The 13,587-nt window shown below is 43.8% G+C and overlaps 1 protein-coding gene across 1 annotated transcript in view; it reads left to right on the top strand.

Annotated features, from left to right (window-relative positions):
• The window catches only part of ODR4 (odr-4 GPCR localization factor homolog), a 100,380-nt gene that overhangs the window by 14,996 nt on the left and 71,797 nt on the right, over positions 1-13,587 (top strand). Inside the window, exons 3-5 of the mRNA XM_088453922.1 lie at positions 7,810-7,950; positions 9,323-9,418; positions 12,282-12,388. Coding sequence (XP_088310048.1) covers positions 7,810-7,950; positions 9,323-9,418; positions 12,282-12,388 — 344 coding nt within the window. The remainder of the gene's footprint in view (positions 1-7,809; positions 7,951-9,322; positions 9,419-12,281; positions 12,389-13,587) is intronic.

Below are 13,587 nucleotides of genomic sequence, written 5' to 3' on the forward strand. Positions count from 1 at the left end.
TCACCGAAAAAAAGGAGAAAAGTTTTCTCCATCTCAGGCCAGGAGAAAAAAAATGCAAAATTTCTATTTTTGCCTAAAAATGTGGGAATTTCTTTCAGAATCCTTTAGAGATCACCCCTAATGATAAACTACCCCAACATTTTTTTCGTAAGTTGCGTACTTTGGCGAAAAAAGAAAACGTTGATAATGGTTTTAACGTATTGGATCCGATTTTTCGGGGGACAGTATGGATGTGTCGTGTTTTAAACATTGCACGCTGTCGCAGGTGATTTTTTAAAATTGCGTTTTTACGACACGAAAATATACTTGCACCCATTCTAATGTACCCCCAATTTACGTGGAACAGTTATTTCCTGGAAAACAACTTTTTTTCACCCAAAATTTGCGTGGCCGTTTTTTGCCAAAGTACACAACGAAAACATTTTGGGGTAATTTATCATTAGGGGGGGGGGGTGTCCAAAGTGTTCTGAAAGAAATCCCCCACAATTTAAGGGAAAATATAGTGACTTTGCATTTTTTTTCTCCTGGTCTGAGATGGAGAAAACTTTTCGCCTGTTTCAGTCGATCCTATTATCGCAGGTGCGATAATATTGGCACAAAAATCGACGATATTGAATCCGGCCCTAAATAGGAGAGAGAGTGGGAGGAGGGAAAGTGGGCCAAATTGCTGACGTTGTTAAAGGATTTTGGAAGCAAAGAGGAGCCGGAAGATTGGACAGTAGTTGGAGAGGAAGGGTAAAGATGAAGAAGACATGGCGGAGGGAAAAAGGTTAAAGAAGTGAGCAAGTTTCAGGTAAGCAGTTGGGAGAGGGAGTGGAGGAACTTTATGGGTACTGAGTGTCTGATTCAGAGATGGACACTGTTAGTATTGTTGCTGCATCTTGGACAGAGCAGCGATGCTAAAATATGCTAATGCAGCAGGAGGTCCCTGAGGAGAAAACAGGCCTTGCAGATCCAAGTGCTTTGCATTATTATCAGACATGTTTTTAGACACATTGATAGACATACATTAGGTTAATATCAAGTTAGTATTGCGGTTAGAAGGTGCCCCTCAGAATATAGTTAACTGCATAAACAGTGGTTTACTCGCCAATCATAATATAGGCATGTCGATATTTTGACCATTTCAAAATATAGACATAGTAAAGACGTCGACATTGATAATATAAGAATGTTTTTATTTTGCATGTCGCATTTTGACCATATCAAAATGTCGACAATCAAATATGTTGACGTCGCAATATTGGTCACTGCACGTTATGTATATGCTGTGCATGGGATTAGTCAGTGCAACAGTGCATGTCATTTATTTAGTTCAACTATGAAGGAGATTTTACCGTCCAAGATAATTGACGCATGGTGCGGTACATAACGGGTGGGCACTTAGTCTGTGCACAGGTCTCTAGTAGGGAGGTGACAATGATTTTTATTATGTGACTTTTAGAGATAAATGACTGTATGGCTGACATACATCTAGGACACAGGTTCTCAAACTCGGTCCTCGGGACCCCAAACGGTGCATGTTTTGCAGGTCTCCTGACAGAATCACAAGTGAAATTAGCTCCATCTGTGGATCTTTTAAAATGTGTCAGTGAGTAATGAATACACCTGTGCACCTGCTGGGTGACCTGGAAAACGTGACCTGTGTGGGGTCCTGAGGACCGAGTTTGAGAACCACTGATCTAGGATTACTACACATGCTCAGGGCTCTTCCCTCAGTAGACAAACTGTGGTAGTTTGCCCTGCCACAGTTTTGCCAGTATGCCCTGCCACAGTTTCAGCATTTCCTAACAGTAATCTGTGGCTCTGGCATGCGTGTTCCAGTCTCAGTGGGACATCATCTTGTACATTCGTCCATTATGACACTGGCAGTCCAGCTGCTGTAAAACTACACATGAAAAGAGGGGCATGGACTGCATGTCCTAAGCGCAAAGCTGTGGCAGGGCATGCTAAGCACTAAGAATACTCCATGTTAATTGTAGAGTTTAACATATTTGATTTAATGATCAGTATTCTTAATGCTTAGAGTGTGCACCTGCATAGTCTTTTTTTTCTGCATGGCACTAATATTCTGAACATGGTAGCATATCTTATGTTTAAAATTAGGGTGCGCAGTCCAGGCTTTGATCCCCAACAGCTGGACTGGACTGACATTTTGGTGCCAATTTTTAATTATTTTAAATGTCGACATTATGTACCGCCCCAGTCAAACTCCCAGGTGGGGAGTTTGACTGCGGCGGTACACCTGTCAAACCGTAACGCAGGTGTCCTAAGGCGAGCTCAGGGAGTACAGAAACCTCCCATGGAGCAGAAGGGCTCTTCAATTAGGGCCGTATTCAATTAGGTGCAGAAGGGCTATTCAATTAGGGCCGTATGACTGTGGGCCGTATTCAATTAGGTGCAAAAAGTTGCGTTTGACGAAAAGTGCTCGCAGGGTTAAGTTTTCGCCTCATTCGCCAGTTTTGATGTGATCATTTTGAGTACTTTCTCAATGCGCTCTCCCGCTTCTCGCACTATTCAGTTGCAAAACACAAGAAAACGCATATGTGCGGTAATTGCCCATGGTGAAACTAGCAAAGTACAGCACGTTTTTGGGAAATCAGCCAGTACCCCTAACTGACATAGGAAATCAATATAGAAGTGTATTAATGGCCCTAATAAAAGTATTTTGGCTTCTTAAATTGAGTCAGATTGCTGTTATATGCATATTTGCTGTGTGTAAAAATGATAAAAAGCTATTTTTTTTTTAGAAAAAATTATTGCTGTAGTTAAACTGGGGGTACATTAAAATGGGTGCTAGTGTAGTTTTGTATTTATAAAGTGCAGTTTTAAAATATGTTAAAAATACACCTGCTGCAGCCACCTGCAATCCTAAAAACACCTGTCCCATCCATACAGCGCCCCAAAATACCTGCCCTAGTACCTTAAACCCATTTTGCAACACTTTAAAAATGTTCACCCCAAAAATGACATAAAATGACATGTTATTATTAGGGGGTATTAAGCTAATTAATTTTTTTGCCTAATTAGTCATTAGGGGGGGGGGTGTCCAAAGGGTTCCCAACATGTTTAGCCAAAAATAGGGATTTTGCACATTTTATCACCTGCTCTGAGATGGGGAAAACTTTTCGTCGGTTTCTACCTATGGAGTTTTCGCACATGCGATCATTCTGGCAATTGGATAGCTCGATACGCACGTATGCGCGACAAAATCTACTTTTCGGAACTAACTGAATACGGCCCTGTGTCTACATTTTAACTGTCAACATTTTGACATTATACATTTTGGGGCATATTCAATTAGGTGCGAAACGTTCCGTACATTTCGCATGCCAGACTTTTCGTCGACATCGCTGGTTTTCCATGGGAAAAAGTATTGCGCTCGTCTCCACTTATCCCCGTATTCAATTAGAAAACGGGACCTGGCGAAAAGTGCTGTCAGATTTGGGGAAATCCGCCTGACACCCCTCCAAAAGATGCACTGACATTGGGGATCACTATACATACCCCCGAATAGCCCTGCTGAAGGTATTTTGGGTACTTAAAAACACCTGGTGCATACTTTGGGACCCCTCTGTTGTCTATTTAGCTAGTTTTTAAGTTTGTCCCCCAACTTTGCACTTTTTCGTCCCCTTTTTCAAAGTAATTTTTTGGCGGTGCTCTTATATTTTTTTAAAACTTTTTTTGCCACAGTTTAGCTTTGGGAGACTGTCCCAAGGGAGCAGGGTGGTTTCTGCAAGTTTGCACCCCAAAACCTCAATTCTGCACTTTTTTTCCGCCAGCTTGCATAGGTGAATCTTTTTCGCCTATTCCAATGCATTGATTTCCGCACCGGTGAGAAGTCTTTGGAATTGAATACGGGAATAAGTTTTCACCTGGCGAAATGACGTCACCGGCGATACTTTTCTGCAGGTCAACTAGCACCTTGTGCGAGAAGTAGATGTAGCATCCCCGCCCCCCCGCGCGCGTGTTCGCCCGCCCGCCCGCACTCACTCGATCAATATATAAATATGTACATATATTTATATTTCTTTGTTAGCTGAAAACAAATATTTACTATTTTTTAATTAAAGAAATAACAGGAGAGATGCAAAAAAATCCAAAAGGAGTCAATTTGAGCAAAATGTTACCATGCCATTTATTATAAAATTAACACACATTGGTCCTCATAGGTTACTCAAAAAACACAACTTTATTTTATTATTTATCTATTAACAGTTTCTTTATATAGCTCCGCATGTTCCGTTGCGCTTACAAATGGAAACAATAGAACAAAACTAGGTAGTAACAGACAGACAAGAGGTAAGAGGGCCCTGCTCCTTTGCCCCCACATGATAAAAAAAAAAAAAGCACCATATATTAACCCTGACAGGACCTAAAACACACATTGGCCCCCACAGGGTAAAAACACACACATTGTACTCAACAGGACAAATTAAAAAAAAACACATTGGTTAAATGAATACTCCCACAGGCAAAATAAATAAAACACACCCTGATGCAATTAATGCTACCACATCAAATCAAAACACATTAATGCAATGAATGCTCCCACACGAAAAAAATAAAATAAAAAAAAAAAACACATTGTCCTCGTGGTTTGTGGAGCATATTTTAATCTGAATGTTTTCTACTATAATGGTCAAATCTATATTTCCCCTTACACAGCATTACATTAATTCACATTCTACATCAGAGGACTTTTGCACATTACACATTTATTAGAAACCCCTTCCTAACTTCTTTTATCCCAACCTTTTTATTTTTTCTTACAGCTCAAGGATAACGCCAACCTTTAATATATACATCACACCAAAATAGACTTCATAATAATTGTTGATAGATAGCAAGTGTATTTTTGAGTACAGTCCCCATCACTGACTCTGAAGTCACAGTGCTCTTCAGCCACTGTTCAGTCCCCAGTCCAGAGTCAGCGCCCGCTCACTGCAGTCACAGTGCTCCTCAGCCAGCACCCTCACAGCCCCCCCCCAGTCTCAGACTTCAGCTAGCCAGTCACTGCGAAAAAGTGCTCCTCAGCCAGCACTCCCACAGCCCCCCAGTCTCAGCCCCTGCTCACTGCAAACAGTGCTCCTCTCAGCCAGCACCCTCACAGCCCCCCAGACTTGGCCCCTGCTCACTGCAAACAGTGCTCCTCTCAGCCAGCACCTTCACAGCCCCCCAGACTCGGCCCCTGCTCACTGCAAACACAGTGCTCCACCAGGACCTCCCTCAACTACTGTTAATCCCCCCCCATCCCAGACTCACTCAGCCCCTGCAACCACAGTGCCCCCTTCCCCACTCTACAATACTCTGTTTCACACTTCCAATAAACTAAAATTCAGTTCCACTCCAACCTCCAGGTGGGAGTTCATGCAGCTTCACCCGTCAGCAGCACTTACTTGCTTATTGCAGCTGCAGTTCCCATCTTCCCCAGCCCAAGTCCTCATCCTGCGCCGTGGTTCACTTCTCCTCCCAGGGGCGGATCTAGACTTTTCTTTTAGGGGGGGCAGTTTACGAATTAATCTAGACTCCTCCCCTCTACTAATTACTTTTCCCAGTTTCAGTCATACCCTCTCTGATTTTCAGTCTCAACTTTTTTGGGCCCTGCACCCCCAATTCACCACTTTTTCTTAAATTGTTGTCCAAATAGAGAGCCCCAATGAACCACGCCTAGCCTGTTCTAGCGCAACTGATGACATGGAATGAACAAAGCAGAGATCAGTCCCAGTCTTGTTACAGGCCTCAGCCCTACAGCACAAGGTGGTCAGAATCCTTTGCACTTACTAGCTGTAAGCCGGCTGTCATGGTGGCACGGGGACCTGGAGTGACGTTTTTATTGCGCATGCGCAGCCATAGGATTGTGTATGTGCATGCGGCAGTGATCCTTTTGTTCCCTTTTCCGAAAAAACTGCGAAGCATTCCCCATATACTAAACATTACGTTATCTATCTGAGCCAAGCCCCCAGAAAGTTATGGGGGCTACTTTTTTGACCAAAGTACTGTTAAAAAATGAGCTCCATAGAATGGACTACCCCTGGCACTGCAGCTGTGGTTATTAAATTCCGCAGTGGTTTCTTATAAACCTCTCCATGTATGCCCACACATATATAAGTACATATATACACACATATATATAAATACATATATAAGCACACACATATATAAATACATATAAGGATACTGAGCCCAGTTGTAAAATGAAACTGCCAGCAAGGTAGAAGAATCCCCTTTACTTACCACTCTTTCTCATTCGTCCGTCGGCTCCTGTCAGCATCATGGCATTGCTCCAGCAGCTACGCGCACACTGGCTGGCGGGCATGGCTCTGCTGCTCCTCTACTTTGGCGGTACACCTGTGGGCCGCTCACGCGGCACAGCGAATGAAAAGCGCTGTGGTAGGGGTTGTCTGTCCACTCCGGCGAGTCAGGTGCCTCGAAGATCCGACTGACTGGAAGTAGCCGGAGCTCACTCCACTTCAGACTGCAGCATCAGTTTAGCTTTGTGTAGGGGGAGTAATCACTGACCTGCCACTGCCTCCTCCTGCCTGAATCCTCCTCACCCTTGTAGGTCCTGGCCATCACCGCACTGTCTTGACCCCGCCAGAGAGAGCAGAGCAATGCAGTCAGTGCAGATGAATGCGCGGGCAGGGGTACGCCGCCACACGGGCTGCTCAGCGCTGCAGATAACCGTGGAGTCTGTCACTCAGTGATTGTGACAGACTCACTGTGTGTATGTATCTTCTAAGTGCCGTAGCTCCGGGAAATCAGCGGGGTGGACAGATGGGAATCGGCGTGCCCACAAAGGATGGCACCCCTTGAGCGGCCTCTCAGGTGGAACATGCCTAGAGACGGCCCTGGCCCTATGTCCTTATCAACATTTTTATTGTCTTCATATCTATTGTAGACATTTATAGGTCCTGATTCAGAGTTGTGAGTAAGAAATAAGTTTGGCATAATGTATAAGGGGTACTACTGTGTGGCATAAACTGAATGGGCTCCGTGTGGGGTCAAATGTATGTTTGTTTGTTTTTTTTCCCCTGGGGGGGGGCGACCCTTTTAAAATCTTACTATGTCGCCCACAAAGTTACATCCAGTGGAACGGGGGCGGGGGGGGGTACTAATTACCCGGGGCCTTCTTACCTGTCAGCAGCCCAGCACACTCTATTGTGTGCTGGACTGCAATGCTCCCTCCACCTTCCCCACCCCCCCCAAATTGTATGTGTATTTCACTCAAGGTCAATACCCATCTAGAACATTTCAGCAAACAAAACTAGTCACGTCAGACCGACAGACATTTTATCTGGCAGCCTGCCAGCCGCAGAAGTCGCCGGCATACACTGTGAGAGAAAACTCAGTGTATAGCCCGACATCCGCGCTCCGCCCCCGGGGGAGGAGACATTTCCCTGTTCCTTCCGTAGGAAGGAATACAGGAAATGTCTGTCGGCTGCGCTGGGCATACACTGCCCGATGCGGCCGACAGTTTACCTGCTAAATATCGCATCGGACGGGCATGCTGGACAATCCAGCATGCCCGACCGAGCAATATTTAACCCTCGGTCGCCCCCCCCACACGCTACAATTATCGCGGCGATTCGCCGATATCTGGCGGATCGTCCCGATAATTGTAGCGTGTATGGCCAGCATTAGTATTCAAGGATTTACAGATAACTTTTCTTCTCTGACCTTCTCACACACATACAATTTTTAATAATGGAATATTTTTTGTATATGTGAATATCAATAACTGGTAGAGCAGTGGAAATCCCTGAATTGTAATATTTTTTGTGATACTTCTTAAATTATTCATTTTAGTGCTCTTTGCAAAGAGATTATATTAATCTGGCTGTTCAAACACCCACAAAAGAAGATCAATGTGAGGCATCTGAACAGAAGGCTGGTTTGTGCAAACTGGATGAAATTGATGAGGAATGGGTTTCTGTTCATGCTTCTCAGGTACTTTCAAATTAAAAAGTTGCATTTCTACACATTACCTTGAAATTGCTGGCTCTTATGGCACTCTTACTGAATAAAACTGAGCCAAGAAATGCTATTCTTCATACGTGACAAAAAAAAAATAAGAAAATAGATTTAGTACATGTTTATTGTATGAACAACGGCTTTATTGAGCTCTAGACATATTTGTTACTAGTTACAACCAAGGAAACAGACACAGCTTTACAGTGTGCTTTATACTTACGTTTATTATTTTTGTTTTTATAAATATAATATAGTCACAGCTCATCTCAAGCTGGGTACACACCTAACAGATATATCTGCAGATGATGGTTGTTCATACATACTGACCAACCATCATCTGGCTGCAGGTCGTGCCGCGACCCCCTCCCCGCGGATGCCGCTGTAAGTATGCAAGCGGTCGGCTGATCGCCCATACACAGCATGATGGACAGATCTATCTGCCATGGGCTGTGCAGCACAGCCGACGAGATATATCTGTGAACGACGTTGTCGCTGGTACACACTGGTCGACGGGCACACAATGTATTGACCGATCAATTGATACGGCCAATATATCTGCTAGTGTGCACCCAGCATCAGTCCTTGTGAATGGCGGGTATGTTTTGCCTAAGTGAAATGTGTTACTATCATTGTGTTCTGTAATAATTTTCCTTCTTCAGTCATGCGTCTCAGTTTTTGTTATAGGGGTCTAACTTTCCAACTCGCCCGGGATATTTTCATTTTGAATAAAAATATTCCGGCTATGTACTACCGGTAACTCGCAGGGACAGTGGTTGCGGTAACCGCTGTCCCAGTGAGTTATATCTCTGGCATTTCGGAGAAGTCTTTTTCTGAAATGAAAGACTTCCCTGGGGGAAGCTGATGCTGCGCATGCACATAGCGTCAGCTTCCTGGACTGTCCGGGGGCTGCAGGGGAAGAGATCAAAAGATCTCTTTTCTGCACCATACGCAAAGAGTAGTTTACACCATCTGAAGATGGTGTAAACTGCAGGGGCTAAACTCCTAAAAGTATTGCTTTTTGGAGTTTAGTACATAGGGGTGAGATCGTATGTCCCCATTCATAATAATGAAGACTGCGATCTGAAATGCTAATTAGCACTTTGCCGGAGTTTTCTGTGAAATCTCCTGCATTGTGCTATTAGTACATAGCTACAATACATAAAATTATGAAGAAACTGCAGTTTCTGCATAATTTTATGTAAAAAAACGGCTTGATACATATGCCTCTTAGAATCTATTAACTGAAGGTTGACTGTTTTATGTCTGTGTCTAACTCATGAGTAATAGTAGTGAGTTACATTATTTTAGCTTCAATCTCATGGCTAACTCCATCTTATATATCTTTTAGGTAAGTCGGATGCTTCCTGGTGGTCTTCAGCTTGTTGGTGTATTTCTTGTAACATCTCCCGAACTGTCAAAGGAAAGCCAAAATGCTCTACGGAAGGCAAGTTCATATCTTGATTTCTTTTTACTTTTGGTATGTTAAGAATAATAAATCATTTCTCCTTTATCCACTAGGGGACACTCGAGATCAAGACAGTGGGGTATAGACGGTGGTAGAGTAGAGCCTGGCACTTTAAATAATTTAGAAGTGTGACTGGCTCCTCCCCCTCTATGCCCCATCAGCCCCAGTTTTTAGAATGTGCCCGAGAGAGCCGGTAGCACATTAGGCTGTCTCCAGCCTTTTTCATAGTTTTTTTTTTTTTAATCTTTTGGTTTTATAATCAAGCATTGAGGACAGGCAGGCTGCTTGCTGTGGCAGTATGCCTGACACAGGGGAGCCGCCGGGAAGGGCACCACACGGCTACTGCAGCCTGTGTCCGGTGACCCTGAGGAGGGGGCACCAGCAAATGGAGTCATCGGACCCTGCGAGGACCCGCCACTGCTGACACCGGCATGTGTCCGGGTTCCTCGCCGCCCCCTCAGCCCAGCATCCTGGCCGCAGCAGCCCGTAAGTATATCCCACCACTCCTGACTAGCTGGAGTGGTGGGCGAAAATGCTGGGCTCAGGACAGCGGCTGCTGCGCAGCCTCCTTCCCCCTGCAAGTAAACCTGGCAGTGTCGGAGCTGCTGATGAGACCCGGATCTGCACTCGGCAGTCAGCGTCCGGGTCTCTGGCTTAGCTAGCCACTATTCTCCCTCCTATTTAAATGAGGGGATGGATAGAGGCCCCTCTACGTTGGTGACAGCGCGGTGCTGGCCGCAGCTGTCACTGAAGACGCCTACTCCTTCCTCCCTCTATGCAAGGAGCGAGGCTGCCGCGTCCCACTACTCCCATAACGGGAGTCTGCATTTACACCGCTATTATAGCCCTGCATAACGGGGCCGCGCTGGTGCTTGTATGAAAGTACCGGCGCTGGCTTATGCTCATAGCCGCTGGAGAGCGTGGTACAGCGCTCTCAGCTGTTGGTTGCTCCGCCGGTGCTTGTTTGAAGAAGCACCGACGCTGGCCCTCCCAGCGCTATGCCTGCCTAGGATAGCGCTAGTAGTGCAGAGTCCCCGTTAGCGAGACGGGGGTGATGTACCGCCATTCATGTGGCGTTGGGGGCGGTACATCAATTAAAAACAATTGAAATGTATGACTTAAAATCTAATCCAAGCTGCATTTTGCTATATAGCTGTTCTAATTTTAGCATATTGTAAAATACTAATTTTATTGTATTAGTGTTTTAATCCTTTCGCTGCTGAGGGGTTTCTCTGTGCAGCAGAAGGATAAATGCTTGCGTGATCTTGATTCTTAGGCCCGTATTCAATTTGGAGCAAAAAGTACGTTGCCGGACTTTTCGCTGTCATCGCTGGTTTTGAGTGTGAAAAAGTATCGCACTTGTCCCGGCTTATCCCTGTATTCAATTTCAAATCGACAATAACGGGACCCGGCGAAACTGAAATCGGCAAAAAGTTTTGTCAGTTTTGGGGAAATCAGTCTGACACCCCCCAAAAGATGCTCTGACATAGGGGATCACTCTGGATACCCCTTAATAGCCCAGCTGGAGGTATTTTGGATTTTTAAATTGTCTCAATCGGAGCTATATAAAGAAGTGGTGAAGAATAGCATTTTGGAGGTTTTTGGGGAAAAGTCCCATCAAATTTGGGGTACATGAAAATGAGTACTAGCATATTTTGAAGTTGCTAATGTGAAGTTTTAAAAAAAACGTGAAAAATCCACCTGCTATCAAAAACACACCTGGGGCATACTTTGGGAACCCCCGGAGTCTATTTCGCTAGTTTTCAAGTTTGTCCCCCAACTTTGTTTTTTTTTTTTGTTTTTTTTTTTGTGCCCCCAAAATGAAAGTACTTTTTTGGGGTGTCCTAAGGTACTTTTTAAAAAAAATTTGACACAGATTACCTTTAGGGAACTGTCCAAGGTGGTTTCTGGAAGTCTGCACCCCAAAACCCCAATTCTGCACTTTTTCTCGCCACCAATTCATAGGCAAAACTTTTCCGCCAGGTCTGATGCATTGACCGTGGAAAAGTCGAACTAATTGCATACTGGGATAAATGAAAATGTCAAAATTATGTCATCCGTGAAAAAGTATCGCCGAAACGGACTTTTTGCTTCTAATTGAATACAGCCCTTAGTATGAATACAGACCGTGAAAGCGAGCCTCACAATCCTTCTCTACTTTTTGGGTTTTAGGCAGGAGGTGTCAGAAAAGATGGAGACAAGGTGAATAGAGATAAAGTACCAACAAATCAGTTCCTAACTTGCCATGTCACAAGCTGTGTTTAAAAAATGACAGGAGCTGGTTGGTTGGTACTTTTCTCTCCGTCCACTTTATCTCTATCTAAGGCTCTGGGGTCTATTTGCTAAGCAGTGTTAGGAGAAGTGAAAAGCGAAGAGTGCAAAATGATAAGGTGCCAGCCAATCAGCTCCTAACTGCCATCTCACAGGCTGTGTTTGAAAAATGACAGTTGGGAGCTGATTGGCTGGCACCTTATCACGTTTCACTTCTCCTAACACTGCTTAGTAAATAGACCCCTTAGTAAATAGACCTCTATATCTTTAAAGTACAGATTAATTTATTGTCAATTATTTGCAAATATTTTTCAAAATGGACCGAATTACTTTTGCAAGATGGCTAATACATTGTTATTTATTTATTAAATCAGTAATATATATTTATTTTTTTTGTCAATATACAAATATAATGTATTTTAAACATTCATAATTGGTTTATTGATTAACATTGTTTAATATACGACCACACTTGTGAGAGTGCATCAGAGAATTAGAGATATTTTTTCTAACTGAAAGGTATAAATGCAAATTTGAGAGCTGAGCTCTAAGACAACATTTCTCTTTACAGCTCATTTTTGCTGTAGAAAAGTCCTCACGGAAGAACAGATTGTGGAGTCTTGGTGATAATGACATCACTGACAGAGTGGCCCTGCAGATTTGTTCAGCTACAAGAAAGTATGTACACATCATTTATATATAAAGCAAATTTTCCTAATAGGCATAAAGACAGCTTTGTGATGTCCCCAAGGTCCAGTGCCCCCCAGTTGAATGAAAGACAGACTAAATTTAATCAGTTGCACTAGTGCAGTGGTTCTTAAACTCTGTCCTCAGGACCCCACACAGGTCACATTTTCCAGGTCTCCTGGCAGGTACACAGGTGTATTCATTACTCACTGACACGATTTAAAAGATCCACAGGTGGAGCTAATTATTTCACTAGTGATTCTGTGAGGAGACATGGAAAACATGCACTGTTTGGGGTCCCGAGGACTGAGTTTGAGAACCTGTGCACTAGTGCATGCAGGGGAGGGGCGACCTCCCTGATGGACCGATTAACCCCTAAACTTGCCGTAGCGAGGGCGGAGCCAATACCAAGTCTAGCAATGCGAGGTGCCATCCCCCATTAGCAACCTGCCCCAGCTGTAAGTTAAGTATGTATTTGTACTGTTTTAGTGTGTATACAGTCAGGTGCATAAATATTGGGACATTGACAGAATTTTCATATTTTGGCCTCTATTGCCCACCACAATGGCTTTGAAATGAAACAAACAAGATGTTCTTTAACTGCAGACTTTCAGATTTAATTTGAGGGTAATTACATCCAAATCAGGTGAACGGTGTAGGAATTACAACGGTTTCTATATGCGCCTCCCACTTTATAAGGGGCCAAAAGTAATGGGACTATCAACTAAAAAGCTATTTCATGGACAGGTGTGGGCTATTCCCTCGGTATTTCATCATCAATTAAGCAGGCAAAAGGTCTGGAGTTGATTCTAGGTGTGACATTTGCATTTGGAATCAGTTGCTGTCGACTCTCAATATGAGATCCAAAGAGTTGTCACTATCAGTGAAGCAAGCCATCATTAGGCTGAAAAATCAAAACAAACCCATCAGAGAGATAGCAAAAACATTAGGTGTGGCCAAATCAACTGTTTGGAACATTCTTATAAAAGAATGGACCGGAGAGCTCAGCAACAGCAAAAGACCCGGAAGACCACGGAAAACAACTGTGGTGGATGACAGAAGAATTATTTCCCTGGTGAAGAAAAACCCCTTCACAACAGTTGGCCAAATCAAGAACACTCTCCAGGAGGTAGGTGTATATGTGTCAAAGTCAACAATCAAGAGAAGACTTCACAAGAGTGAATATAGAG

This window comes from Taudactylus pleione, unplaced genomic scaffold (assembly GCF_031769625.1).
Source record: "Taudactylus pleione unplaced genomic scaffold, aTauple2 ptg000602l, whole genome shotgun sequence".
Taxonomy (NCBI): domain Eukaryota; kingdom Metazoa; phylum Chordata; class Amphibia; order Anura; family Myobatrachidae; genus Taudactylus; species Taudactylus pleione.